The 26373-nt window shown below is 53.4% G+C and overlaps 1 protein-coding gene across 1 annotated transcript; it reads right to left on the reverse strand.

Moving 5' to 3' along the window:
• Positions 1–573: 573 nt before the first annotated feature.
• On the reverse strand, positions 574–20322 carry MMP28 (matrix metallopeptidase 28). The gene is made up of 8 exons (XM_074556969.1): positions 20088–20322; positions 10928–11007; positions 9558–9703; positions 7184–7405; positions 5763–6008; positions 5228–5377; positions 4645–4812; positions 574–3032 (listed from the first exon to the last, which is right to left on the reverse strand). The coding sequence occupies exons 1-8, from the start codon at positions 20175–20177 to the stop codon at positions 2638–2640; spliced, it is 1497 nt and encodes a 498-aa protein (XP_074413070.1). The 5' UTR covers positions 20178–20322; the 3' UTR covers positions 574–2637.
• Positions 20323–26373: the final 6051 nt, after the last annotated feature.

Consider the following 26373-nt stretch of genomic DNA (forward strand, 5'->3'; position numbering starts at 1 on the left):
GTCTGATGTGCCCAGCCAGGGAGCCCAGCAGCAGAAAGGAACCCTTGAGGAGCTGGATTTCCATCCAGGGCACCCAAAGGGGTGGGTGAAAGGCTCAGGGTGTGAGTTCAGCTCCCCCAGACTGATGGGACACAGTAAAGTGACCCCGGCTGCCCCTGCAGCATCACAGGGCCCCAAAACATCCCACAGCACACAGCCCCGGGAAACACATGGCAGCAAGCCAGGGAAGAGTGGAAAACCCAAAAAGGGAGAGGATTTTAGTCCCATCCTCTGCCTTCAGTCACACAGCACAGGGGATGCCTGGCTTTCTCCTAAGGGGACAGGAAAAGGGATAATGAATGAATTCAGCCTGGGGAAAAAACCTATTAGCACATTCCAAAGTGTGGAATGAAAATCCTCAGTAATTTGGGGTTGAAGTAAGAAGGAGAATTTCCATGTTTTCATCACCATCAGTGAGTTTTCAGTGGGATCCACCTCCCCTCTTTGATCCTGCCAGCATGAAAGCTGAGGCCAAATCCAGCATCCTCCTCTCCAACCCCAAACACCCACAGGCATCTGAAACACAGCCCTGGCAGGAAACTGGAGATTTGCTTTAAAAAAACAACCCAAACCTGAAGTGTGACAGGAAAACAAGCACAAACCCCAACACCACACATCCAGAGGTTGGTTTTATTTGCTGTCAGGTCTCCAAGCCCTTGGGACTCCCCGCAGGCCACATCACCTGATTGTCATTCAGTTCCTATGGAAATGTGAGTTTCTCTGGAAATGTGGAAAGTCCCCTGAGGTTTTGGGCAGATGAAGCCCCTGTGTGTGTGTCTGCACATGAAGGGCTCAGCACAAGTGTGATGGAGAATGGGAGGAGTGCTGGCTCTCCTTCCTGCCAAACCCACAGCTCAGCTGGCATTGGGTACCACTGAAACCCCTTGTCGTGCTAAGGGCAAGCCCTGCTTTGCAGAGAAAGTCTAGAAATGGCAAAAATGAGGGAAAGAGGAATCCCTAAAGCTGCTGGCATCAGGAGGGCACCCAGCACAGCACCCTGACAGCACAGCAGGACCAGAGCAGGGCTGGGCTCTGAGCTCTGGTAGAACCACTGCACAAATGGCTTCAAAAAATCACTTAATAAACCTGAGGCCTGTCTTGCCCAGCAGCAATGCCTCAGAATCGCAGCCCTGGGAAGCTGAGCTCCATCCCCAGCCCTGGGACACCCTGGCCATTTGCAAACTGGTGACCCTGCTCAGGAGCCAGAGGCGTTTCCAGGTGGGGAGTCTGCCTTAGGGAAGGAATGAGGAATGTGCAGCCACCCTGTCCCTGCAGCCTGCATGCACAGACATGTCCCTCTGTCCTGCTCACCTCTCCTCTTCCCCTCCTCCCACAGCCATTTGTCACCCCCGTTCACCCGGGTGGGGCCCAGGGAGTCAGAAATTCCCTGATCCTTTCCCTTGCAGAGGCAGCGAGCTCAGGCACACAGTGGGGGCTGCCAGGTGGGCACAGCCCAGGAGAGCCCACCCAGGCACCCCAAACCCACCCAAAGCCAAAGCTCCTGCTGCCTGTGGCCGGCAGCTCAGCTGAGCCCCCCTTTTCTCTCCTACACCAAACCCTGCTGCTTTCAGCCCCAAAATCCCACTGTGCTGGTGTCTCCAGCTGGATGTGAGCACAGCCCAGCAAAGCATCCCCAACCCTCCATACCCCAGGGTCTCAACAAACAGCAGGGGCAAAGCTCCACATGGATCCAAATTTTTTGTCCAAATATCTCCTTTCTTTTAGTTTTAAGCAGGAGATGTTGTCAACCTGCTGTTGAAAACCACCCACACCCCACAGCAAGCAGCAGCGAGACACTTCTCTGCCTGATAGTGGGAAAATGACAGATATCAACAAGTATCAACAAAGATATAAAAAAGTATCACCAAACCCCAGTCCTAGTTTGAAAAACGTGTGTAACAATATCCTGGAAGTGAACAGAAATGGGTGTGTTTGCAGTCTCTATGGCTGATACATTTTTTTCTTGTGCTCTGTTATAAAAAATACAGTCCCAAAGCCTTCAGGTCACCTGGCTGTGGCACACATCCTGAAAATTAACAGAAATGGGTGTGTTTGTAGTCTCTATGGCTGATACAATTTTTTTCTGTGGTGTTATAAAAAATACTGTCCCAAAGCCTGCAGGCCAGCTGGATGTGGCACATCCTGAAAGTGAAGAGAAATGTGTTTGCAGTCTTCATGGCTGACACATTTTTTTCTGTGGTCTGTTATAAAAAATACAGTCCCAAAGCCTTCAGGCCACCTGGCCATGGCACACCTGGCCATGGTACACCTGGCTGTGGCACACATCCTGAAAATGAACAGAAATGGGTGTGTTTGCAGTCTCCATGGATGATACATTTTTTTTCTGTGGTGTTATAAAAAACACTGTCCCGAAGCCTGCAGGCCAGCTGCTTGTGGCACACCTGGCCATGGCACACCTGGCTATGGGCACACCTGGCCGGGGCACACCTGGCTCTGTCCCAGCTCCATCCCAGCCCTGCTGGGTCACTGCTGCACCATCCCACGGCTCCAATGTGCAGCCAGTCCCTGCCCAGCCATCCTCAGACAGGAACCAGAGTCACACCCAGACGATCCAGGCGAGGTCCGGACCCCCTTCTCTCAAAACAGCACCTGCTCACTGTTGGCATCCCAGCAGCCCATCCAGGCCAGCTGCGTGGCCCATTTGCCGGTGGCCACCACCTGCAGCTTGTCCTGGTCGAATTTCCAGAAGCGATCGTCCCTGAAGAAGTAGAGGGCGCGGTCGCGGTGGGTGAGAGCGCCGGCGGTGCCCGGGGGCAGCCCTGCCCAGTCCCGCAGGCTCCGCGGGTAGTAGGGCTCCACGGCCATGGGATCCTCGCCCAGCACGAAGTACTTGGGGCCCTTGAAGAGGACGAGGCGCCGGAGCTGCTGGAAGTAGAGCGCGGTGTCCGGGTGCCGAGGCAGCCCCAGGGCGCTGCATTTGCGGGGGAATCCCGCGTCCAGCTGGGAGCCAGCGTAGCGCCAGCAGCGGCCACCTGCGGGACAGGAGGGTCAGAGCACAGCCCAGAGGGGACCCTGCCAGCCTGAGCTCCAGATGTGGTCAGACTCGGCCAAAGGACCGGCCTTGTGGTGGTCAGTGACATCCATGCCACTGGTGACCACTGCGGGGCTGCCCCAAGGAGGAGGCTGGGGGGAATGTCACAGACATCTTTTATGGAAAATGCTTTCCTTAGGATTTTTCCTCCTGAGAGGCCTCAGGAACGAAATGTAAACATTGATTAGCTGCTGCTGTGGAATGCAACAGGTGCATCTGTGATTGGTCTCATGTGGTTGTTTCTAATTAACGGCCAATCACAATCAGCTGGCTCCAACTCTCTGTCCGAGCCACAAACCTTTATCATTCCTTCTTTTTCTATTCTTAGCCAGCCTTCTGATGAAACCTTTTCTCCTATTCTTTTAGTACAGTTTTAATATAATATATATCATAAAATAATAAATCAAGCCTTCTGAAACATGGAGTCTCTTCCCTCATCCTCATCCTCAGACCCCTGTGAACACAGTTACAGGGGAAACTGAGGCACGGCTGCTCAGGGGTTTGAAGGCATGGAAAGGGATCACAGGGACAGAGCAAGGCCACAACCATGCTGCTTCTGGCAAGCCTCCCCCCTGACCCTGCACGGCGAATGGCACAGACAGAAACAGATCCAGCTGGGGCTGGGGCATCCAAACCCAGCCCTGCAGCGGGAATTGTGATGGGGACTGGTGGCTTGGCTGTCCCCACAGCACCCTGTCCCCAACAGGGCAGACAAAAGCCCCTTTCTGCTCACAAGGCACAGACCTGGGGAGGACAGAGGGAGCAGCAGAGCTGGGGAGGCAGAGGGGCTTTGGCTCCCACCCAGCTGCAGCACAAAGCCCCTTTTCTGAGCAGCCAGGGACTGCTTCCCATTAAAGCTGGGGCTGACCCTGGCGGCCAGGCTGCCTGGTTTGACCTTCCTCTCCCCATCTGGCAGCTGGGACAGTTTAGGGATGGTATCCCAGCTGCTGGGTCTGCTCATGGATGGAATTCCAGCTGCTGAGGCAATTTAGGGATGATATCCCAGCTCCCAGAACAGTTCATGGATGCTACCCCAGCTCCTGGGGCAGCTGATGGATGGTATCCTAGCTGCTAGGGCAGTTTGGGGATGGTATCCCAGCTCCTGGGGCAGCTGATGGATGGTATCCCAGCTCCCAGGACAGCTAAAGGAAGGTATCCTAGCTCCTGGGGCTGCTCATGGATGGTGTCCAAGCTCCTGGGGCAGCTCAGCCCCAGGCACAGCCCAGGGATCCACCTGCCCCATGAAACCCCCACGCACTCCCCTGCAATTCCTGTTTTGGGGAGCAGTTTCTCCCCACCCCCCCCCCACTGCACCTGGATTTGCTTTGACACACCAGTGAGTGCTCTCCTGATGGGGAAACTGAGGCACGAGGAGGTGCTGTGGCTGCCAGGGCCACGTAACTCACCCATGACAGGACACCCAGCCCAGGGCTTTGCACACCCAGGGCGCAGCAACGCCCCAGCTCACAAAAACCAGAACTGTGTGACCCCAGCCAGACCTGCAGGCAGGAGCAGTGGCAGCCCCGAGGGGAGCCCCCTGTCCCCTCACCCACCTTTGAAGAAGTAGAACTTGCCCGTGCTCTGGGACCAGGCGCAGGCGTCGATGCCGGCGGGGAGGCCGGGCCAGCGCGGCTGCAGAGCCTGGGGCTCACTGGCATTGCCACTGCCCGACACCACCCAGTAGTGGCTGCCCTTGAAGATGTAGAGGTTGTGATCCCCGTCTGCGAGGCAGAGGGAGAAATGTTATTAAACCATCCTCCTCTGCTACCCAGATCCCCTCTCCTCCCTGTGTTTTGGGGTTTGGATGCTTCCTCCTGCCCTTCCACTTTCCAGAATCCATTTTCTCCCCTCCAGGCATGAAAGGATAAATGCTGGCCACAGTTCAAGGCTTATCTTGCACAGCTGAGCTCCTGCAGTGATTAATCCTTGCCATGGCCCAAGTTTTGGGGTGTTTTCCCTGTTTCTGGCACATCGCTGTGCCCTCAATGTGCACTGCTTCACTGCATCAGTGACACCACCAGTGCCAGGAGCTGTGGCCCAGTCAAACCCAGCTTTCCCTCCCCTGGGAGCTGCAGCAGCACTGGGACAAGGGGTGGGGTGCAGGTTTGGGAGGGGGTCACGCGGGCCCACACCCACCAGAGGTTATGGCATCGAAGAAGGTGTGGCAGTAGTAGGTGCTGAGGCTCCTCTGCTGTCGGTCCCTGCTGTAAAGATCCGTGTTCCAGTCCTGGAAGTGAGTGAAGACCTTTCCTGGGAGCTGGATGGCCGAGCCCTTGGAGGGCTTTCCTGGGATGGAACAAGGGGTGATGAGTCTGGAGAAGGGGTGGAAAAACAATTTTTCCCAAAGCACAGGGCTGGGACTCCAAAGACTCCTTGTCCCAATGTCTGGTTCTTATTCCATGATAGTGACAAAAATCCCTTGGCACCCCAAAAAACATGCACCAGCAGACAAGTGGGCAGCAAACCCAACCTTCCCTGCCCTGGAGGCCCTGGCACCTGTCCCACCTCTGCATTTTCCTCCCAGCCACCACAGGAATGGAGCCCATGTGTCAGCAGACCTCTCCCCTTTCACTGACCTGCTCCCATCCCTACTGCTCCAGAGAACAACCCTGGAGAACCCCAGAGAATAACCCTGGAGGAACCCAGGGATGCTCAGAGAAGCCAGGCTCACCGTACAAACTCTGTATGGCCAAGATGTCATCCCAGCTGAGGACAAAATCCTTGCTGAGCTTCTTGTAGTAGGGTGACATGAGGGCGCTCTTGACGGGCGAGTGCTGCAGCCCCAGCGTGTGCCCCACCTCATGGGCCACCACGATGAACAGGTTCCTCCCCTTGCCACTGTGCAGGGACCAGCGCTCAGCGCTGTCAAAGTGAGCTTCTCCTCGCCGGGGCAGGAAGGCGTGGGCCAGGGCACCTCCTGGGGACACGAGAGCCAGCAGGGACCGCAGTGTCACCATGATGTTTTATGGAAAATCACTTTGTTAGGATTTTTTGTCCTGAGAAGCTGAGAAGCCTCAGGAACAAAATGTAAACATTGATTATCTGCTGCTGTGGAATGCAACAGGTGCATCTGTGATTGGTCTCATGTGGTTGCTTTTAATTCATGGCCAATCACAGTCAGCTGGCTCAGACTCTCTGGTCAGACACAAGATTTTATTATCATTCCATTCCTTTGTTTTCTAACCTTCTGATGAAATCCTTTCTTCTATTCTTTTAGTATACTTTTAATATATCATTTTCTTTTAATATAATATGTAACTGTGTTCACAGGGGTCCGAGGATGAGGGAAGAGACGAGGATCTGACTCCATGTTTCAGAAGGCTGATTTATTATTTTACGATATATATTATATTAAAACTATACTAAAAGAATAGAAGAAAGGATTTCATCAGAAGGCTGGCTAAGAATAGAAAAAGAAGGAATGATAACAAAGGTTTGTGGCTTGGACAGAGCATCCGAGCCAGCTGACTGTGATTGGCCATTAATTAGAAACAACCCCATGAGACCAATCACAGATGCACCTGTTGCATTCCACAGCAGCAGCTAATCAATGTTTACATTTCGTTCCTGAGGCCTCTCAGCTTCTCAGGACAAAAAATCCTAGCAAAAGGATTTTTCATAAAAGACATCTGCGACAATAATATATATCATAAAATAATAAATCAGCCTTCTGAAACATGGAGTCAAGATTCTCTTCCCATGTTGGGGTTGCCTGCAAATTCCCACAACTGGTGACCCCGAGTCAGGAAAATTCCACACTGGGTGAGCCCTGAGCGAGGAACATTTCCACAACATGCAGATTTGGTTTGCCCAAATGTGAGTCGATTTTAGGTGGTTTTGGAGGAGCCCATGTTTGGAGGGTGTTGTGGGGCTCCTTGAGGAACATCTCAGCCACCTTGCAGGCAGACCTCAGTTGAGGAGTTGGGAGGGGAGAGTCCAAATCAGACAGCAAATCAGACCCTATATCAGACAGCAAACTGGTACAAACTGGGCTGGAGACACCGCAGAGCCTCCACCACCCCCAGCCCTCCTCCCTTTGGGGGAAGACCCCACGTTCCAAAGAGCAGCTTACGAGGGGGAAGCGACCAGCACCTGGCCCATCGAAGGCGTTGTTGAGTCCATCGTTGTGGTCGCCGTGGAAGAAGGTGAGGCGGATGTCGGCGGGGCCCTCGTGTGCCTCCCAGAAGAGCAGGGAGGACACGTTGCTCCAGAGCTGGAAGGCGGCGCGCACGGCCAGGCGCACGCCGTGCTGTGGCAGGTACGGCGGCCGGTTCACCACGCGGTACGTCAGCTGCCGCTTCGGCCACCGCCCTCCTGTGTGGGGACAAGGCCACCCCCGTGGCAGGGAGAAAGGGTGACCAGGGCCCCATCTGTCCCACATTGCTTCCTTGAAAGGGTGCCAGGGTTTGGGTGTGTTGGTGCCAGGGGTTTGGGGTATGTTGGTGCTGGGGGTTTGGGTATGTTGGTGCTGGGGGTTTGGGGTATGTTGGTGCTGGGGGTTTGGGTATGTTGGTGCTGGGGGTTTGGGTATGTTGGTGCTGGGGGTTTGGGGTATGTTGGTGCTGGGGGTTTGGGTATGTTGGTGCTGGGGGTTTGGGTATGTTGGTGCTGGGGGTTTGGAGATGTTAGTGCTGGGGATTTAACCTGAGCCAGGATTTTGGGTATGCTGGTGCTGGGGGTTTGGGTATGTTTGTGACAGGGTTTGGGGTATGTTTGTGCTGAGGGTTTGGGTATGTTGGTGCCAGGGGTTTGGGTATGACGGTGCCAGGGGTTTGGGTGTGTTTGTGCTGGGGTTTGGGACCCCAGAGCCCTGGGGTTACATTTATCTGGAGGCATCTGGGAGCAGGAACAAAGCCGTGGGGCCCTGGGGGTATGTGGGTGCCAGAGCTGGTGCTGAGGCGTGGGAGTGGGGACAGGCTCCAGCCTCTGCCTCTGCTCCAGATGTGCAGGGAAACAGGAGGAACACAGCTGGCAGCACACCAGGGCTCACTGCTCTGCCTCTGGGCTGTGGCTAACAGCAAAGCTGGCACACATCCACCCCAGCTCTGCCTGCTTCTCCCCATGGCTGGGGACACTCTGGGCTAGCTGGTCACACTCCTGGGGACAGAATCAGTTCTCACTCCACCTCCAAGGGACACAGATGAGCTCTCACTCTGCACAGCAAAAGCAGCCCTAAAACAAAGCCTGGCATCCCATCCTTCTCTCCACAGGGGCAGAGCATCCACCACCAGAGGAGGATGGGCAGGGCTGGCTTAGCAAGGCTGGCTCTGGGGAAGAGGAGAGCTTGGCTTTGCCCCGTGCTGGGCTCTGGGTATGCTCCAAGCCAGCAGGATGAGGGGCACAGGGGAGATCCTGCTGGGACAGGGGGGATGACAAAGCACTGAGCTGGCTCAGCTGCCAGGGCTTCCTGCTCCAAGCAGGATAAACAGCACAAAGCCTCACCCAGCCTTCCTCCAGCCCTGCAGGCACCCCCTGTTCCCATCCAGCCCGTGGGTACAGATGTGGTGCTGTCCCATCCCCACTGCCTGTGACATCAGATCACCAGAGCAATAACCACACTGAGCCCTTTCCTGCCCTTTCCTTGAGCCACTGGGCATCTCCTGCCACCCACCCACTTTTGTGATGCCCAGAAAGGAGCCCCATGAGCCACAGGGCACTGGCTGCTCCTGTTTGCCCACCTCCTGCTCTGTGCCCTTCCTGCTCTGCTCACTGCCCACATGCCCTGGGCACAGGATGGCTCCCGCAAGGGACACAAGCTGGGGCTTTGGGAGGAAATCCAGAGGCTGGAGGAGGATGGCAGGGCTCTCCTGGGGCTGTGCATGGCCAGCCCTGCCAGTGCACACACAGCCTGACACGGCACAGAGCCTGTTCTTAATCTCCCTTTGGTTTTTCCCATGTCCAGAGCACAGCTGGCCCCGGCCCTCCTGCTCTCTAGGAATCCAGTTACTCATCTGCAAGCCCAAAGAGAGCTCACAGGGGACAAGAGGCCCAGCCCTGGACACACAGAAGGATGCTTGGAGCAGAGTTAAACCCCTTAACATGGGTGAAATTAATCTTGGGTCAGGCAGCCAAGTGCTGGCAGGTTTTTGGGTACTGCTGTGTCCCTAATACGCATTAGGAGTCCCAAAGGTCAACAAAACCTGGGGATAACTTCACTGTGTGCCAGCTCATGCTCTCCAGATCATGCCAGCCCAGCTGTGTCTGGGGCCATGGTGACCTGAGTGCTCTCTGGGAGATCTCCTGGCTCCCACAGCAGCAGTAAAACCACCCCAAGAGAGCTGAATTCCCCAAAACTGAGAGCTGAATCTCTAATCACTGCTTCAAAAACAACCTCCAAGCATGTGCTGGGCTGGATGCTGTGCCCGTGGGGCTGCATCTCCCACCCACAGCAGTTTCCCCAGGAGTCCAGGACGGCAGATCTGAGCACCCCAGACCCCAAACCCCCCCGGAGCCCCCCGGTGCTCACCGTGCTGTGCCGAGCGCCGGTGGCGCCGGGCGGGGACAGTGCGGCCGTGCCCGTCATCCGTGCCACACCTGGGCAGGGCCATCTGATGGAGGGTGGGGGCATCCAGCACCCCACTGGCAGGGAGGTGGGTCACACGCTGGAAATCCCTGCAGGAGGAATGGGGATGTCAGCAGCCACATCCAGACCCGCTGTGGTGGGGTTTGGGGGTGTTGGTGCCAAGGATTGGGGGGATGTTGGTGCTGGGGGTTTGGGGATGTTTGTGCTGGAGGTTTGGGTGTGTTGGTGCCAAAGGTTGGGGGGATGTTTGTGCCAGAGGTGTGGGTATGTTTGTGCTGAGGGTTTGGGTATTTTTATGTCAGGGTTTTGGGTATGTTTGTGCTGGGATTTGGGTATGTTGGTGCTGAGTGTTTGGGTATGTTGGTGGAAGGGTTTGGGTATGTTTGTGCTGGGGGTTTGGGGATGTTGGTGCCAGAGGTGTGGGTATGTTTGTGCCAGGGGTTTGGGTGTGTTTGTACCAGGTTTTTTGGATGTGTTTGTACTGGGGGTTTTGGTATGTTGGTGCTGGGGTTTGAGGATGTTGGTGCCGGGGGTTTGGGTATTTTTGTGCTGGGGATTTGGGTATGTTGGTGCCAGGGTTTGGGTATGTTGGTGCTGGGGATTTGGGGATGTTGGTGCCAGGGGTTTGGGTGCGTTGGTGCTGGGGGTTTGGGTGTGTTTGTGTTGGGGTTTGGGTGTGTTTGTGCTGGGGGTTTACCCAAGCCAGGATTTTCACCCCACAAGCTTCACACCCCGGCATCGGAACTTCACCCAGCTGGTAAAACAAGAAGGATTTGGCTCTGCAAGCACAGCTGGCCTGTAAGTCACCTCCTAGCAGTGCAGGGAAGCCTAAAAATGGAGCCTAAAAATGCCTTTTCCCATTTTTAACCCCAGCTATTTGCCTTTCACATTTAATTCTGCATTTGGCTTTGCACAAGGTCAAGCCCAGGAAGCTCCCAGAGGTGATGTCCTTAGGAGAAGCCCAGGCAGGAGCTGGCAGCTCTCCCCCTCTGACATCTCCCAGCCCTCCCCAAGCTCGGCCTCCCACAGATTTTATCACAGGCGAGCTCCGGGCCATAAAAGGCGAATAAAGCAGCGAGAGCTGGGTGCCAGCAGCCAGAACCCAGCTGGGGAACCAGGCACGGACCTGCCTCTCCAAAAAACACTGGCTGTGCGCTGTGAGACACAGAGCTCCAGCTGCAACAAGGCCCCTCTGGCTGTAAAAAACCCCCTCGGGGTGCTGGCAGCATCTCTGCAGATGGAGGTTGGAGGGCAGTGTTGCATGAAAGGCTCCGAGGTTGGAGGGCAGTGTTGGATGGATAAAAGGTTCCTACCTCAGTGCCTTGCTGAACTCGGCTGGGCTGTGTGTGCTGGCCCCCCGCTCCCTGAAATAGCCGTATTTCTCCAGGAAGAGCTGCAAGAAAAAGTGGAAAAGGTGTAACTCAGAGCACATGTTGGTTTGGGAAGATGGGGAAAGGAGATGAGTGCTGCAAACCCAAATTGCCCCCTTGTTTTGGTTTGCATTGGTTTGTTTGTCAGGAGAAGCCACAACACCTCTGCCCAGGCTTTACCATCCAGCCTGGACTTGCCATTCCCCAGCCACACTGGGATATCCTCACTTTTACAGCTGGTACCAGGAGCAAAACCCAGCAGCAGCTCAGGATGGGCAGCAGGGATGGAGGAACATCCTGAGCATGGAATGGCTTGGAGCCCTCTGAGAGTGTCTGGAGAGGAGAAAGGATCTCATCCTTTCCCCTGTGCTTGTATTTTCATAAAGTTCTCCACCAGAAGCACAAAATCATCAGTTACAGGGTGAATCACCAGAGGTGACATCAGTGCAGGTAAATATGTGTGACTCCCTGGAGTAGCTGTATTTCTCAGGGAGAGCTGCAAGAAAAAGTGGGAAAGGCGCAGCTCAGAGCTCGTGTTGGCTTGGGAAGGAGGGGAAAAGGAGATGAGGCGGCAAACAGTGCTGCAAACCCTAAATACCCGCTTGTTTTGCTCCTGGGAGCTCTGCACCTCAGTCAGCCGTGCCCATACACGTTCCCGCGTGTCTCCTCCCCATCATTTCATTTGGCTCTCAGGGTTTTTGGCCACCATGGAGGCGTAGGAGGAAATAGAGATCAAAACCCTCTGCTGCCGTCCCATCCGCAGCCGGAGGCGACCAAACCCTCAGCTCTGATCGCCCCAGCTCCAGGCAGGGATCCAAACAAAGCCGAAATGCCTGGCCACGAGTAGGGCAGGGTGAGCCGGGGTCAGGCTTAGCATCCCCATCCCCACCAGGATGTGCTGCTGCAAAGTGGGGATGCTCAGGGTGCAATTTGCTTTGCCAAACCATTCTTCTCCTTATCGGCCGCCGACACGGACGGAGATTGCCTCTCTGAACTCGCTCCAGTGCTTAAATTGTATGTTAAAGAAAATAAACGGCTCGGGCTGCTTTTTGGAGGAGTTAATAGCCGGGGTCACACGGGAATGCTCCACGCCCGCCGCCAGGGATGTCTGCGGGACACAAACAAGCTGCCCAGCATCCTGTTAGTGCAGCAGAGCCGCAGTTACGGCAATGAATAATCTAATAAAAAGTGAAAGTGGTGGATTCCCCTCGCAGCATCCCAAAGGAGGGCTGAGCACCGGGAATGCCAGGGATGGCCCGGATAGCAGGGCTGGGGCCCTCGGGGTGGTGTTAAAGCTGTTTCCCTTCCAGTTCATCTCGGGGCTGGGAAAGGGAAGGGGTTGGAGTGGTGATCTCCTCTCAGTGCTGCTGCTGACAGTGGTTCCCCAGCTCTCCTTTAATTCCCTGCACAGGAGGCATCAGCTCCTCCAGGGCCCTGCCACCAGGCAGGGAGCAGGAATGCTCTGTGGATGTGGCACCCCCGAGCTGTGCCAGGGCCTCTCCCTCTCCTCCTCCTGCCCAAACCTCCTGCTTGCCATGAACAGTCACCCTCGTGTCATCCCCCAACACGTCACTGCACAGCCACGTGTGCTCTGCAGCCCTCATCTCCTCCAGTTCCATCTCCTGCAGTTCCATCTCCTGCAGTTCCATCTCCTCCATTTCATCTCCTCCATTTCATCTCCTCCAGTTCCATCTCCTCCATTTCATCTCCTGCAGTTCCATCTCCTCCAGTTTCATCTCCTCCATTTCATCTCCTGCAGTTCCATCTCCTCCATTTCATCTCCTGCAGTTCCATCTCCTCCAGTTCCATCTCCTCCATTTCATCTCCTGCAGTTCCATCTCCTCCAGTTCATCTCCTCCAGTTCCATCTCCTCCAGTTCATCTCCTGCAGTTCCATCTCCTCCAGTTCATCTCCTCCAATTCATCTCCTGCAGTTCCATCTCCTGCAGTTCCATCTCCTCCAGTTCCATCTCCTCCAGTTCCATCTCCTCCAGTTCATCTCCTGCAGTTCCATCTCCTCCAGTTCATCTCCTCCAATTCATCTCCTGCAGTTCCATCTCCTCCAGTTCCATCTCCTCCTTTACACCCCCTCTACCTGGAGCATCCCCCTCTGGCAGAGCACCAGCACACATTCCTGCCTGGACACGCTCTTTGCCCAGCCCCACACAAAGAATTTTGGCTGTTTTTCCCCACCAAAGCTGCCTTGTCTCAGCTGGAGGCACCAGCAGCTCGTCTTTGCTATTCTATTCTTAGCTGGCCTTCTGATGAAACATTTTCTCCTATTCTTTTAGTACAGTTTTAATGTCATATATATCATAAAATAATAAATCAAGCCCTCTGAAACATGGAGTCAGATCCTCGTCTCTTCCCTCATCCTGAGACCCCTGTGAGCACGGTCACAGAGAGCAGTGACTTGTTTGTCAGGAGATGCCACAACAGCTCTGCCCAGGCTTCACCATCCAGCCTGGACTTGCCATTCCCCAGCCACATTGGGATAACCCCACTTTTACAGGAGGAAAAACCCATCAGCAGCTCAGGATGGGCATGAAGGGATGGAGGAACATCCTGAGCATGGAATGGCTTGGAGCCCTCTGAGAGTATCTGGAGAGGGGAAGGGATCTCTCATCCTTTCCCCTGTGCTTGTATTTTCATAAAGTTCTCCTCCAAAGCACAAAATCACCAGTTCCATGGTGAATCACCCGTCACAGGGTGCAGATGCCAGAGGTGACATCACTGCAGATAAATGTGAGCTGAACACCTGGATGGGAAGTCCTGGCTCTCATAGCACAGTCTGAACCTTGTCTAACACAATTCTGCATTCACTCAGCACAACCTGAAGCTCTTTCCCTGCCTGTAACCCAACACAATCCCACCATTAAAGCGTGAAAATGGTTTTTCCTCACCATGATCTCACGAAGGCTTGAAACCCCATCTGGACACGTCAGGGTGCACAGTGAAAAAAGCAACCATGTCCCAGCAGCTGCTCTTGAGCAGCACCAGAAGGCACAGAGGCCACTGCTGGCGTTATCACTCCTGCCCAGAGCTCCCTGAGCTTTGCAAGCCCAAGCAAAGCAGCATTTTCTCTGTGGCTTCTGGCCTGTGCCACATTGAGGTTCTCACACACAGGCACCAACTCTCCGGCTGCAAAACCATCAGGAGAAATTCTGTTGTGTTTTCTAGACACATCTGCTGTCAGCTAAGGGTGATGGTGGTCCTGGAAACACAGAGCTGCAGGAGAGGGATGTGCTGATCTCTGTCAGGTATTTATCCAACACAGAGCATACAAATCCAGGGAGTTCTTGGGATCCAGGGGGAACCCAAGAGCCCCTTGCCACAGCATCCTGTGCCCAAACCAGTGCTGAAGGCTCAAAAATCCTTTCCGTAGGATTTTTCCTCCTGAGAAGCTGAGAGGCCTCAGGAACAAAATGTAAACATTGATTATCTGCTGCTGTGGAATGCAACAGGTGCATCTGTGATTGGTCTCATGTTGGATGTTTCTAATTAATGGCCAATCACAGTCAGCTGGCTCGGGCTCCCTGAGCCTCTAACCTTTGCTATCATTCCTTTCTATTCTATTCTAATGAAACCTTTTCTTCTATTCTTTTAGTACAGTTTTAATGTAATAAATACCATAAAATAATAAATCAAGCCTTCTGAAACATGGAGTCAGATCCTCATCCCTTCCCTCATCCTTGTGAACGCTGTCACATCCCCCAGCCCTGCACATCCCCCAGAGCCCAGCCAGGCTGGAATCTGGCCCCAGCCCACCCAAACCTCTCCAGAGGCTGCAATGCAAAGTGCTGGGAACACCCCCTCCCTCCTGCCCCAGACGGGGAAATGCTCTTTTCCATACAATGGGAAAAGAAAAACAGCAGGAAACCAAAAGAAGCATTAACATGAAATATGCCCAGCTCCCGCTCTGCACGAGGGAGGGAGAGGAGCAGGGGTTTGGCTGCTTGGGAAGCAGGGATGGAGCAGAGAACCTCTGGGGACAGCAGGAGGGGGCTGGGGGAGACAGAGGGACCCTGCTCTGATGTGGAGCCTCTTACAACCCTGAAATCATCTCTGCCTCGGCCAAAGCCAAGGAAACACCTTGCCCTCCACCACAGGCATCCCGGGTGGAATTCAGCCAGCTGCAGACACAATTAGCCCTGACTGGAAGCCGGGATAAGGAGAGTGCCGAGACAGCAGGATCGGCTCCTGCCCTGCAGCTGTGGCTGCTTTCCAGCCCTTGAGAACCCGAGAAACCTCACACAGCTCCGGCCGACCGTGCTCCCCCTGCTCTGCTGGGTACAAACCCCATCCCTCCCCTCCATCCCCGGCAGGGCAGGGAGGGGATCCCATCCTGCCAAAGGCCAGGCCAAGAAATGTTTATAATGTATTGTGATTAGGAAATAGTTGGCTTCTGGTTGTGATGGAGTGGATTGTAACATCTGTATTGTCTCACTCTTCTCATGAGACTGAGAATAGAGTAAAAGTTCTTAGAACTACTCTCAGTTGCTCCATCTCTGGGTCAGAAAAGCGTTTAATCAGACAGAGGCATTTTGTGACGTGGTTACAGGTGATACCACCACAACTTGCACCTTCAAAGTCTTTTGTTTGAAACCAGGTGGATCCCAAACCCTGGTTCCAGCATCCCCAGGCTCATCCCACGCCATCTCACGGCCCAAATGGGCACAGAGCTCCTGCCTTTCAGCCTCAGTTTCCCCAGCACACACACACCAGCAGAGCTGGCCCGGAGCTGTTTTGGCGTGGCCACAGAGGGAGCAGCGGCTCCTCCTGCCCATGGGCTCCCTGCTGCCTCCAGGAGATGGCACAGCAATTAAAAACGCTCATTTGCTGCCACTCATCCCTGCAAAGCCTCAGGCGGAGCCCCCGCGCCGCCTTTGTTTAAGCGTGTGTGTAAGTATCTCTATAAATATTTTATCTATGGACACACGAGAAGGGGCATTAGCGAGCACAGAGCCTGGCTGGGCTCCCGATGGAAAGGCAGGGAAATCTCAGCTGATTCCCTGCAATGGGGATGGGAAGGGAAATCTCAGCTGATTCCCTGCAATGGGGATGGGGCAGGGAAATCTCAGCTGATTCCCTGCAATGGGCTGGAGTGTAGTGAAAGTCCCAAGCATCCCATCCCATCCCATCCCATCCCATCCCATCCCATCCCATCCCATCCCATCCCATCCCATCCCATCCCACCCCACCCCAGGCTGCTGGGATTCCCCTGCTGTGCCCTGGAGGAACCTCCTGTCCCACCTTCCACTCCTAAAATCTACTTTTTAGCAGCAAATTATCCACTTGCCACTAAAGATGTGGAGTTGGCATCTTCTAAACTCCGTTTATTTTCTCACTCCATCTTGTAAAGCTGAGAAGCAGCAAGCCTGGTCCAGCTAAAACTCCTCCTGGTTTCACTAACTGGATGTGGCTTGGAACAACTTGGTCTGGTGAAAGTGTGGCAGGGGATGGAATGAGAGGAAAAGGGAAAAGGGAAGGGGAAGGGGAAGGGGAAGGGGAAGGGGAAGGGGAAGGGGAAGGGAAGGGAAGGGAAGGGAAGGGAAGGGAAGGGAAGGGAAGGGAAGGGAAGGGAAGGGAAGGGAAGGGAAGGGAAGGGAAGGGAAGGGAAGGGAAGGGAAGGGAAGGGAAGGGAAGGAGCTGGAGCGGGGAAAGGCCCTGGCTCCTGCCCGGCGGGCGAGGTTTGCCCGAACAAGCGGGGATTGTTTTGGGGCAGCAGCGGGAAGAAAGGCGGAGCTGTTCGTGCTGCCTTTGGTGACTCACGGCGTGGAAATCACACCGGGGGATACCCGGGGCCGCTCCTCACATCCGCACCGGCGGCTCCGGACCCGGGATCGGGGGATGCAGAGCCCGGCCATGCCTCAGAGGGGGAGTTCCTCATTCTTTCCTCATCAGAGGGGGAATTCCTTCTCCTCTCCACCTCTCCCTCCATCGTGCGGATGCTGAACAGCAGGGATTTTTTTACAGCAAGGAGGATTTCTCCTCCTTGTTTCAGAAGGAAGATGAGGGATGCTCTGTGCCCCACAGGGTCTGTGTGGTGCCACGAGCCTCCCTGCACCCAGCTGTGCTCAGCATCCTTCATCCCAACAGCATCCTGCTCCTAAAGCAGCTCAGAAATGCTGGAGCATCTCCCAGCCCAAAATCCGAGAAATCTGAGACCTTGGTTTGATAAGGGGAAAAATATAAAATATATCAAAACATATCTGGAAGCATCCAGATACTGCAAGATGGGAAGGAGAAGGGCAGGACAGGGTGAAAAAATTAAAAAAAAAAAAAAAAAGCCAAAATGAGAATTATTCAGTCTGTTAGCCCAGCTCTCTGTTCCTATTCCCTGTTTTTCTCAAATTCCTCCTCAGTTTTTATGCCACCTGGAGCTTCTCACACAAATCTCTGCAGGTATTTCACTGTCCTTTGTCCAGCCCCTCACTCCCACCATGGGCTGAGATCTCACATGCCCCGGGTGTTTTACACAATTCCCTTGGGATCAGGGAATTTTGGGCATTCCCACCCCCCAGCTGCTGTCTGAGCACAGCCCAGCCAGACCCAGCTCTGCCAAACAATGTGCTCTTACACTGGGCCCTCTCCTATCTGTGGATGATAAGATGATCTCAAATACAAATGTTTCAAATTAAATTTTCGATTTTTCCTTATTTTTTAATGTATTTTTTTGTTTTGGTTTGGTTTGGTTTGGGTTTTTTGGGTTCTTTTTGGGGTGTTTTTTTTCTTTTTTTTTCTTTTTTTTTTCTTTTTTTTTTTTTTAACTGCGTACAGATGCAGTGAAAACATGGAATCCAGCCAGGAAAAGCACACAACTGGACATTTGACAGTCTTATGCATCTAAGTTTACACAACATATTGTTGCTAACTGTGGCTTTTTAAAAAGAATTAACAAAAAAAAAAAAAAAAGCCAAGCTTTAGAAGCAAAGCCTGGAAGTGCTCTGAAAGCCACAAATCACCAGAACTATTTGATGTTATGTGAGAATTTCAGCTTCCTCCTGAAAGAAAATTAACTGCTCAGTTTACTTAGACAAGTTCCACGCCCCATTCTCTGCATTTCCATTGTGTGTGTGCTGTCCCAAAGCCCCTGGGCAGCCCAGCACATCCCCCTGGGGAAACTGAGGCAGGGAGACAGGAAAGTGCCTTTCTCTCAGGAGGGATCTGCCACAATCCTGGGATTTGTTCTGAAACTTCAAGGGAAAAGAGCTCAGAAGTCACCAATGAGGGGTGGAAAGGCAGTTTGGGTTGTTAAACCAGTTCTTCCCAATCAGTTTGTTTTCTTTTAAAGTGAATTTTAAATTATTGGTTTCCTGGGCTGAGGTTTGTGCACAGTGGGAAAAGCAGAGCTATTAATGACCTCTCTGAAGCAGCATCTCCCAGCAGAAGGAGCCTGCACATCAGAACAAACCTGTGAGCATTCCTGTGCCCTTTTCCTCTCAGAGCATGGGCTCAAAATCCCAATTAATTCACCAGGACTTGCTGGCTGGGGTTGAAAATTAAGCATTTGTACAAATGTACACTGGATCGAGGCCTAAACAACAAAAAATCCTCAATATGAACCTTTGTTCACCAGCCTTGTCCTCCCAAAACAAACAGGAATGGATGGTGGCACGGGGTGACAATGACAGCAGGACAAACAGAAATCCAAACAGGTGATGGGGAGAGGCAGGCAGGGGAAGGGCTGGGTTTTGTCCCTTCCTGGGGATGAAATGCTGGGAGATGGGGAGGTTTGCAGGTGCACATCACCTGTGGGGACACCTGGACAGGGCTGGGAGAGCTGGGGCTGCTCATCCTGGACAAGAGAAGCTCCAGGGACACACAGAGCCCATGCAGTGCCTAAAGGGCTCCCAGACAGCTGGAGAGAGAATTTAGGCAAGAGCAAGGACAGATAGGACAAGGAGGAATGGCTTTGAGCTGAAATGGGGCAGACTTAGATTAGATTTGGGAAGGAATTCTTCCCTGTCAGGGTGGGCAGACCCTGGCACAGGGTGCCCAGAGCAGCTGTGGCTGCCCCTGGATCCCTGGAAGTGTCCAAGGCCAGGGCTTGAAGCAACCTGGGCTAGTGGAAGTGTCCCTGCCCATGGCAGGGGTGGAATGGGGTGAGTTTTAGGTCCATTCTAACCCAAACCAGTCTGTGACTCTCTGCCACAGCTCCACACAGCACAGGTGGCCACACACCCTGGCATCCCAACACCAGCCTGTGGCATTCCAACACAGCCCCATCCACCTCCAGCTGTGGCACAGATGTGGCACAGCCCCATCCATCTCCAGCTGGCACAGCCACACACCTGTGGCACACACACTGCTGTGCCCAGGGCTGGCACAGGGGTCAGGAGCTCAGGGACACTCACCTGTGCTGGGGATGGACCTTGGGGACACACTCATACCTATGGCACGGGCACACCAGGGACATGGGCACACCAGGGACAGAATGACACCTGGGGCACGGCCACACCTATGACACTGGCACACCAGGGACATGCACACTCAGGGCTAAGACACACCCATGGCACACAGGGATATGCACACACCTATGGCATGGGCACACAGTCACATCTAGAGCGTGGGCACACCTATGGCACAGGCATAGGGACATGGGCATACCTGGGGCATGGACTCACTGGGGACAGGCACAGCTGGGGCACAGGGATGTGGGTACACCAGGGACAGGCACACCAGGGGCACACACAGCAGGGGCACGGCCACACGGGGCCATGCACAGCCAGGGCACGGGGATGTGGACACACCAGGGACAGTCAAATCTAGAGTGTGGGCACACCTATGGCACAGGCATAGGGACATGGGCACTCCTAGGGCATGGACTCAGTGGGGACAGGCGCAGTCAGGGCACAGGGACGGGGATGTGGGCACATAAGGGACGCACACACCAGGGGACACGGCCACACAGGACACACACACCAGGGGACAGGCACACCGGGGACACGCACAGCTCTGCCACGACCATACGGGACACGCACACCAGGGAACACGCACACCGGGGACGGGGGCACACCAGAGACACGGACACCAGGAACACGCGCAGCCGCGGGGGACGCACAGCCCGGACGCGCTCCCGCCCTCCCCGGTGCCGGCCGTACCTCCGCCTGCCGCCGCTGTGCCGGGGCCGGTGCGGGCTGAGCGGCCGCCAGCAGCCCCAGCGCCAGGGCCGCCCGCAGCGGCGCTGCCATCCCCGCTCCGCTCCCTCCGCCGCCGCCCCGGCCGCCTCTCCCCGCCCCGGCCCCGGCCCCGGCCCCGGGGGCGGCCCCAGCCCCGGCTCCGGCCGAGGGCCGGGCTCCGCTGCAGCACCGAGCCCAGGGGCTGGCCCTGCCCGGGCTCCCCCCGTGCCGCCCTCCGGGGGATGAGCCTGTGCCCTGTGCCCTGGGAGCATCCCCTGCCCGTGCGGGTCCCCGTCCGCCAGGTGGGACGGTGGCTCTGCACGGCTGGAAGCTGTGGAAAAGGGGAGAAAGCAATTCCAGATTTTCCTGAGCCTGTGTTCATGCATGGCCCAGCACGGCTCAGCAGCACACAGCGCTGGGCCAGTGCAGCCCCTCTTCAGGGCTCTGGCAAAATCCACACATCAGAGCAGTGCTCTCTCAGGCTCTACACAACAGCCACACACTCAGGGTTGTGGGTTACACACTCAGGGTTGTGATTTACACACTCAGCGTTGTGGGTTACACACTCAGGGTTGTGTGGTTTACACCCTCAGGGTTGTGGGTTACACCCTCAGGGTTGTGGGTTACACACTCAGGGTTGTGTGGGTTACACCGTCAGGGTTGTGGCTTACACATTCAGGGTTGTAATTTACACCCTCAAGGTTGTGATTTACACGCTCAGGGTTGTGATTTACACACTCTGGGCTGCAATTTACACACTCAGGGTTGCGTTTTACACACCCAGGGTTATGGTTTACACTCTTTCTGCTTAAATTTCCCTCCTAGGTACGGGACATGGTGGCCCATGGGCAAGGAGGGGTTTGCTGCACCTCAATATCTCAGCTCTGCTGCAGCTCACCCAGAGCTGTTGATGTTGAGGGCTGCAGTGACAAGTCAACAACTCTGTTTACTCACAGCAGTGTTTTGTTTGACTATTTTGTTTTAATTTGACTAAAGCAAAAGGATGTTTTGATTCTGCTTTGGTTCAAGGGGAAAAAAAATAGGATGTGACTTGTATCTGCTTTTGTTTTGATGCCAGCTTCAACCCCACACCTATTTTAAAGCTCCCAGGCTCCTTCCTCCACTTTTTAATCATGCCAAAACCTGAAGTTACAGAAGCATCTGTTGAGTGCAGCTTGAACAGAGTTGCAGAGAGCCTGTGACACTGTGCTTTACAGCTGGACAGGGATGCAGGGAGGGGAAGCAGGATTTAGAGAGAAAAAGTGAACCACACAACATGGAAAAATAGGGGAGTCACTAAGCTACAAGATAAAAAATATGGGAGAAATGAAGGTTTTGTGGCTGGGCCTGCAAGAACTGACTGAGGAGCTGCTGGAGGGCACAGTGGGCAGTTGGCACAGCCTGAGCGATGGTGTGAGGGGAATTCTCAGCCCTGGCAGCAGGGAGAGCCAAGGGATGGCCGCTCCTCACTCAGGTCAGCCTCACGCTTCCTTTCAAAACAAGAGCAGCTCTGTCTGCAAACGCATCCGTGTTTGCGTCGTATCTAGGAAGCAACTGATCCATCTGCTCTTCCACTTAAGAATATGGATGATGAGAAAGTGGCTGGCTGGGCTCCAGCAGGAGCAGGAAACTCCCTCCTCTGCTCATTGTAATGTGGGGAAGCGTCTGGGAGGGCACCTGCAGCCCCCGGAGCCGCCAGCTTTCCGACCGGGCATTTCCCGGGGCTGCTGCTCCGTCCTCAGGGCTTTGGCATTCAGATGGAGGAGAATTCAGCCCAGCCTTGGGGGTGCCAAATCATAGCTGTGTGCAGAGTTTTGGCTGGGAGTATAAAGATGTTTATGCAGCTGCTGTAATCAGAGCGGTATCAGGAACAGAAATATTATCTCATGGAAAGGTGAACAGGTTTTCGGCTTTTACGGTGCTAGGTGAAAGATCAAAAAAATGGGGCAAAAAAAAGTTTAAATCTTTGTAATTTCTATCCCAAAACTGAAAGCTGACAAGTTAAGCCTGTGGCAGAGAAGCAATGCAGTCTTTTAGTAAAACATTCACTAAGAGCATGATAAATAGATCCCTACAAGGTCTGGTTGCCTAATCATCCCTGATTTCTTGGGTTTCTAGAGAAAAATCCCTCCTCCACTGAGTTTAACTCAAAAGATCTCAATGCACTCACTGAGCTCAGTTTCCAAACCCTTTCCTAAAGACACCTCCCAGCTGAGAGATCCAGAGTGTTCCTAATTTAACACCATTTGAATACTGACCTGTGAACATCACAGAGAACTAAATGCCATTACCACAGGTGTGGGGTCTGCAATGGGGGAGCACCACAGGGGCACACCAGGAGCAGCTGAGCATTGCAGAGACAAGAGCTGGATCCCTGTCTGAGGTGAGATCCAAGAGTTTATAAACCAACATTATGAAACAGCTCTTGTGACGTGAGCTTGCTCAGAGCAGCTCTGAGTGTTTATCATAACAGATAAGCAAATAGCAACCCCATTACTCCTCTGGGGCAGCTCCTACCCAAGATGGATGTGATGCACAAGAACCTACCATCAAAAACCTCTAAAGCTCTGCACTGAGAACAGGTTCAAGTTGTTCCCTTTCATCCTCCTGAGAAGAGCCATTCCTCAGATGTTTGCTGCTGTGCAGCAGCAGGATGGCTCAGTGTGTGCAGTGCCAGGCAGTGCCCAAAATCCTCATCCTGCTGCTGGAAAGGGGCCAGAGCCAGGACTATGGACCCTGCCAGGTCAGACAAGCACAGTCACAGCTTTCCCTCCCAATCCCAGCCTGCAGGACTCAAATTCTTTACCAAGGCATGAGCAGCTTTGGGCTGTCACAAGAGTGAAGCTTTCCTGCCCAGACACTGTTTTCTGGGTACTTCATTCGTGCACAGTAAATTCTCACAGGTCAAAGGACCTTCCTGTGTCCTTAAAATGTGTTAGAAATTCTGTTTTGCCAGTATCCTGTCTCAAACAGAGCCAAGAACAGACACATATCACAAGGACGTTAAAGAGAAAATGCAAAGTCTGCACAGACTTCCCTTGGCTTTACCGTTTGTGTGTGGAGTTCCTGGAAGTCAATGAGGTCAAGAAGCTGCATCCAGCTGATGAGGCCTCCCACAAACACACCAATTTGCTGGAGCACTTTGAATCTCACTGCTATTTGCTTGGCTAACAGCCAAAACCATGCATCTCTTTCCAGGATCAGGGTGGCACCTGAGCTCCAGCAAACATCATCACTTTGGTATGAAAAGTGGAGTTTTAAGCAGTTTTGAGTGCATTCTGACAGCTGCATTTTATTACAACAGCTTTACAAGCAACTGCTACAGCAGCATTAGCAACATCATCTACTGGGACATCATCACAGGGGCTCTGTTACCCTGGAAATGGGAATTATCAGTTCTAGATTAGGCAAAGCAGCCCTGCCTGGATCCTGGCCTCAAAGCCCTGGAGACCTGAGAGATTGGCTTCAGTCACTGCCCCCGTATCTCTCTTTAGGACTGTGGTATTTGAGCAACTTAAAAGTTGCATTTCTTCCCAGGGTGAGGTGGCTTTGGCTGCAGAGGCCCAGCATGGAAACTATTTGTCTGCCTCTGAAAATGTTTAGCTGTTATTTTATAGAGGAGTGGCATTTCAGCTCTCTGAGGATCACGTGCCACTCCTGCACTGGCATCCCTCTTGATGTCCTTGTTGAGCTTGGCAAGTGCTGGACCTGTTTTTATAAATAAACCACCAGCATTCCACACAGGACTGATTTCCCAAATGAAACTCTTGCCACGAAAAAAAATGTATTCTTGGAAGATGGAGCACAAATAGAGATACAGAGCAGAGCTGCTCCCAGCTATGCTGAGAACAACCCAAACTGCTCCTTTCTGCTGAGATAGATTCTCCTGATTTTCTGCCTCCTGACAGGACAGATCTACTGTCCTATCCCTTCTGAGTCTGGAATTTTAATATAGCAAGTCCTACCAAATCCTGACAGCACTGAAAAGAGCTACAATTAATTCAATCCTTAATATACTATATTTTAAAAGTTTTTTACTTTCCTTTTAACCTCAATCAAAGCTTGTCCTGGCAAACTTTAGGAAGCTGTGGAGAAAACCTGCAGGACCAAAGGAATTGGCAGAAGCAGATGGAGGGCAATGAAAAAATTCAACCATCAGCTGGGTTTGTATTTTTCACAGCACATCTTCCCAGGTCTCTCTGAGCTAATTTAACTCTCACTGCACCAAAGGCAAATAAAACAACCCATCAAGCCAGTACAATCTGTCCTGCTGATTTCCTGAAAGACCAAGCAGCTGCTGAAGGTGTCTTAAAACCATGCAAGAACTCAGGTGGTTTTGCAAAACAGAACATAAACAAGAAGTGCTCAGCAGCATTGCCAGGCTGGAATAGCTGAGAAGGTGGTGACAGCTCCAGTTTTGTGGCTCATTTGAAGACTCATCTACTGAGTAATCCTGGGCAGTGACTGAAGAGGAAAGAGCTCTTAGCCTGGGGGAAAAGCAGGGTTGGAAGCTGAGCTGGCATTAAAGGCAGCTACAACTGTTGCTCCCAATGCTGGAAGCCCCAGCTGTTAGAACCGAGTCTTTCTCCAAGAGGGAAAAAGGCAGAGCCCCTGCAGGGAACTGCAGGGAGCAGAGGGTGATGCTGCACCAGCCCTGGGTTCTGCTCAGCTCAGCCATTCCCAGTTGTGCGCTGTCCTCTGAGGGCACACAGCACCCTCAGGAGCTGTGTGTGCAGGGCAAGGTGTGAGCTCTGCTGGGAACAAAGCTCAGCCATTCCCAGTTCTGTGCTCTCCTCTGAGGGCACACAGCACCCTCAGGAGCTGTGTGTGCAGTGCAAGGCGTGAGCTCTGCTGGGAACAAAGCTCAGCCATTCCCAATTCCCAGTTCTGTGCTCTCCTCTAAGGCACACAGCACCCTCAGGAGCTGTGTGTGCAGGGCAAGGCGTGAGCTCTGCTGGGAACAAACCTCAGCCATTCCCAGTTCTGTGCTGTCCTCTGAGGGCACACAGCACCCCTGAGGAGCTGTGTGTTCAGTGTAAGGCGTGAGCTCTGCTGGGAACAAAGCTCAGCCGGGACACCGAGGCTGCTCTCAGTGCCTGATTCCTGCTTTCCTTCCATCCCATCCAGCTGGCACCACTCCTGATCTGCCAGCAGAACAGTGGGCAAGAGCACCCTCTAGCCTCTTCCCTCCAAACAGTAACTCCAGCTTCAAACCATCAGCATCCAACTTTGCTAGGCCAGCAAAACAACAGGTACTGAATTCATCAACTTTCTGAACCCTCGCATGCCATACACAGGATTTTATACTCTCACTAGTACATATATACCTCAAATTCCACTGCTTTAAGAAGACAAGCTGTCCATAATCTGTGACAAATGGCTTTTCTAACACAGCAGATGCTTTCAAGAGAAACCTGAAGAAGGCCCAGCAGTCACCACATTTACAGCCCTGGGTAATGCTGGTTTGCACTTTGTCACCATGACCATCAATGCACACCAAGCTGGGGAGTGGCTCATAAACCTTAACAAAAGCCATTTCTGCTCATTTCTGTGAGATATGGCCCAGCTGTAACCAGAGCCCCCAAGGATCTATATTCATAGTGCTGCCCACGGCAATACTGGACAGCCAGAGGTTCTCTCTCTAAGGCCTGTGGTGCAGAGGCAGCACTGCCATGACCTGGCTGGGGCAGTGCCACCTTCTCAGACTGCTCCCCTCTGCAGTGACCTGCCTGAGCAGGAGGGAAATTCACCTCCCTTCCTTCCTCTCCTTTGCTGCAGAGCTCAATCCCAAATGCTCACAATGCACCTACTGAACCTCCCCTGCATCTGAACTCCAGGATGAAGCAGCTGCACAGAACACTTATTTCCATCACCCACATTTCAAAGTGAGCAGGATGCTGCAAATCACTTTTTTTAAGCCATCCCACCTTGGATTTTGAGCTGTTCTGCCCCCTGGCAGCAGCAGAACACACTCACATTGCTTCTGCCTGCTCCCCTCAGGGTGCAGGGAATCAAAGCAGGTTTGCAGGCACCACAGGGGGGAAAAATGAAAGGAGCAGGGGACAAGTCCACAAATCCAGGCCAGAGGATATGGATAGCAAGGAGGCTCATCACTGACCTGCCTGCAGATTCTGTGAACACACAGAGCTTGGGTCAGAGCTGCAGTCCATTCCAAACAAGTGCCTATTTACTGTTTAAACCATACCACAGGAACACTGGGAATATGTAAGGAAATGCATGCAACTCAAGTGATTGTGAAACAGTAGGA

This window comes from Zonotrichia albicollis, chromosome 22 (assembly GCF_047830755.1).
Source record: "Zonotrichia albicollis isolate bZonAlb1 chromosome 22, bZonAlb1.hap1, whole genome shotgun sequence".
Lineage (NCBI taxonomy): Eukaryota > Metazoa > Chordata > Aves > Passeriformes > Passerellidae > Zonotrichia > Zonotrichia albicollis.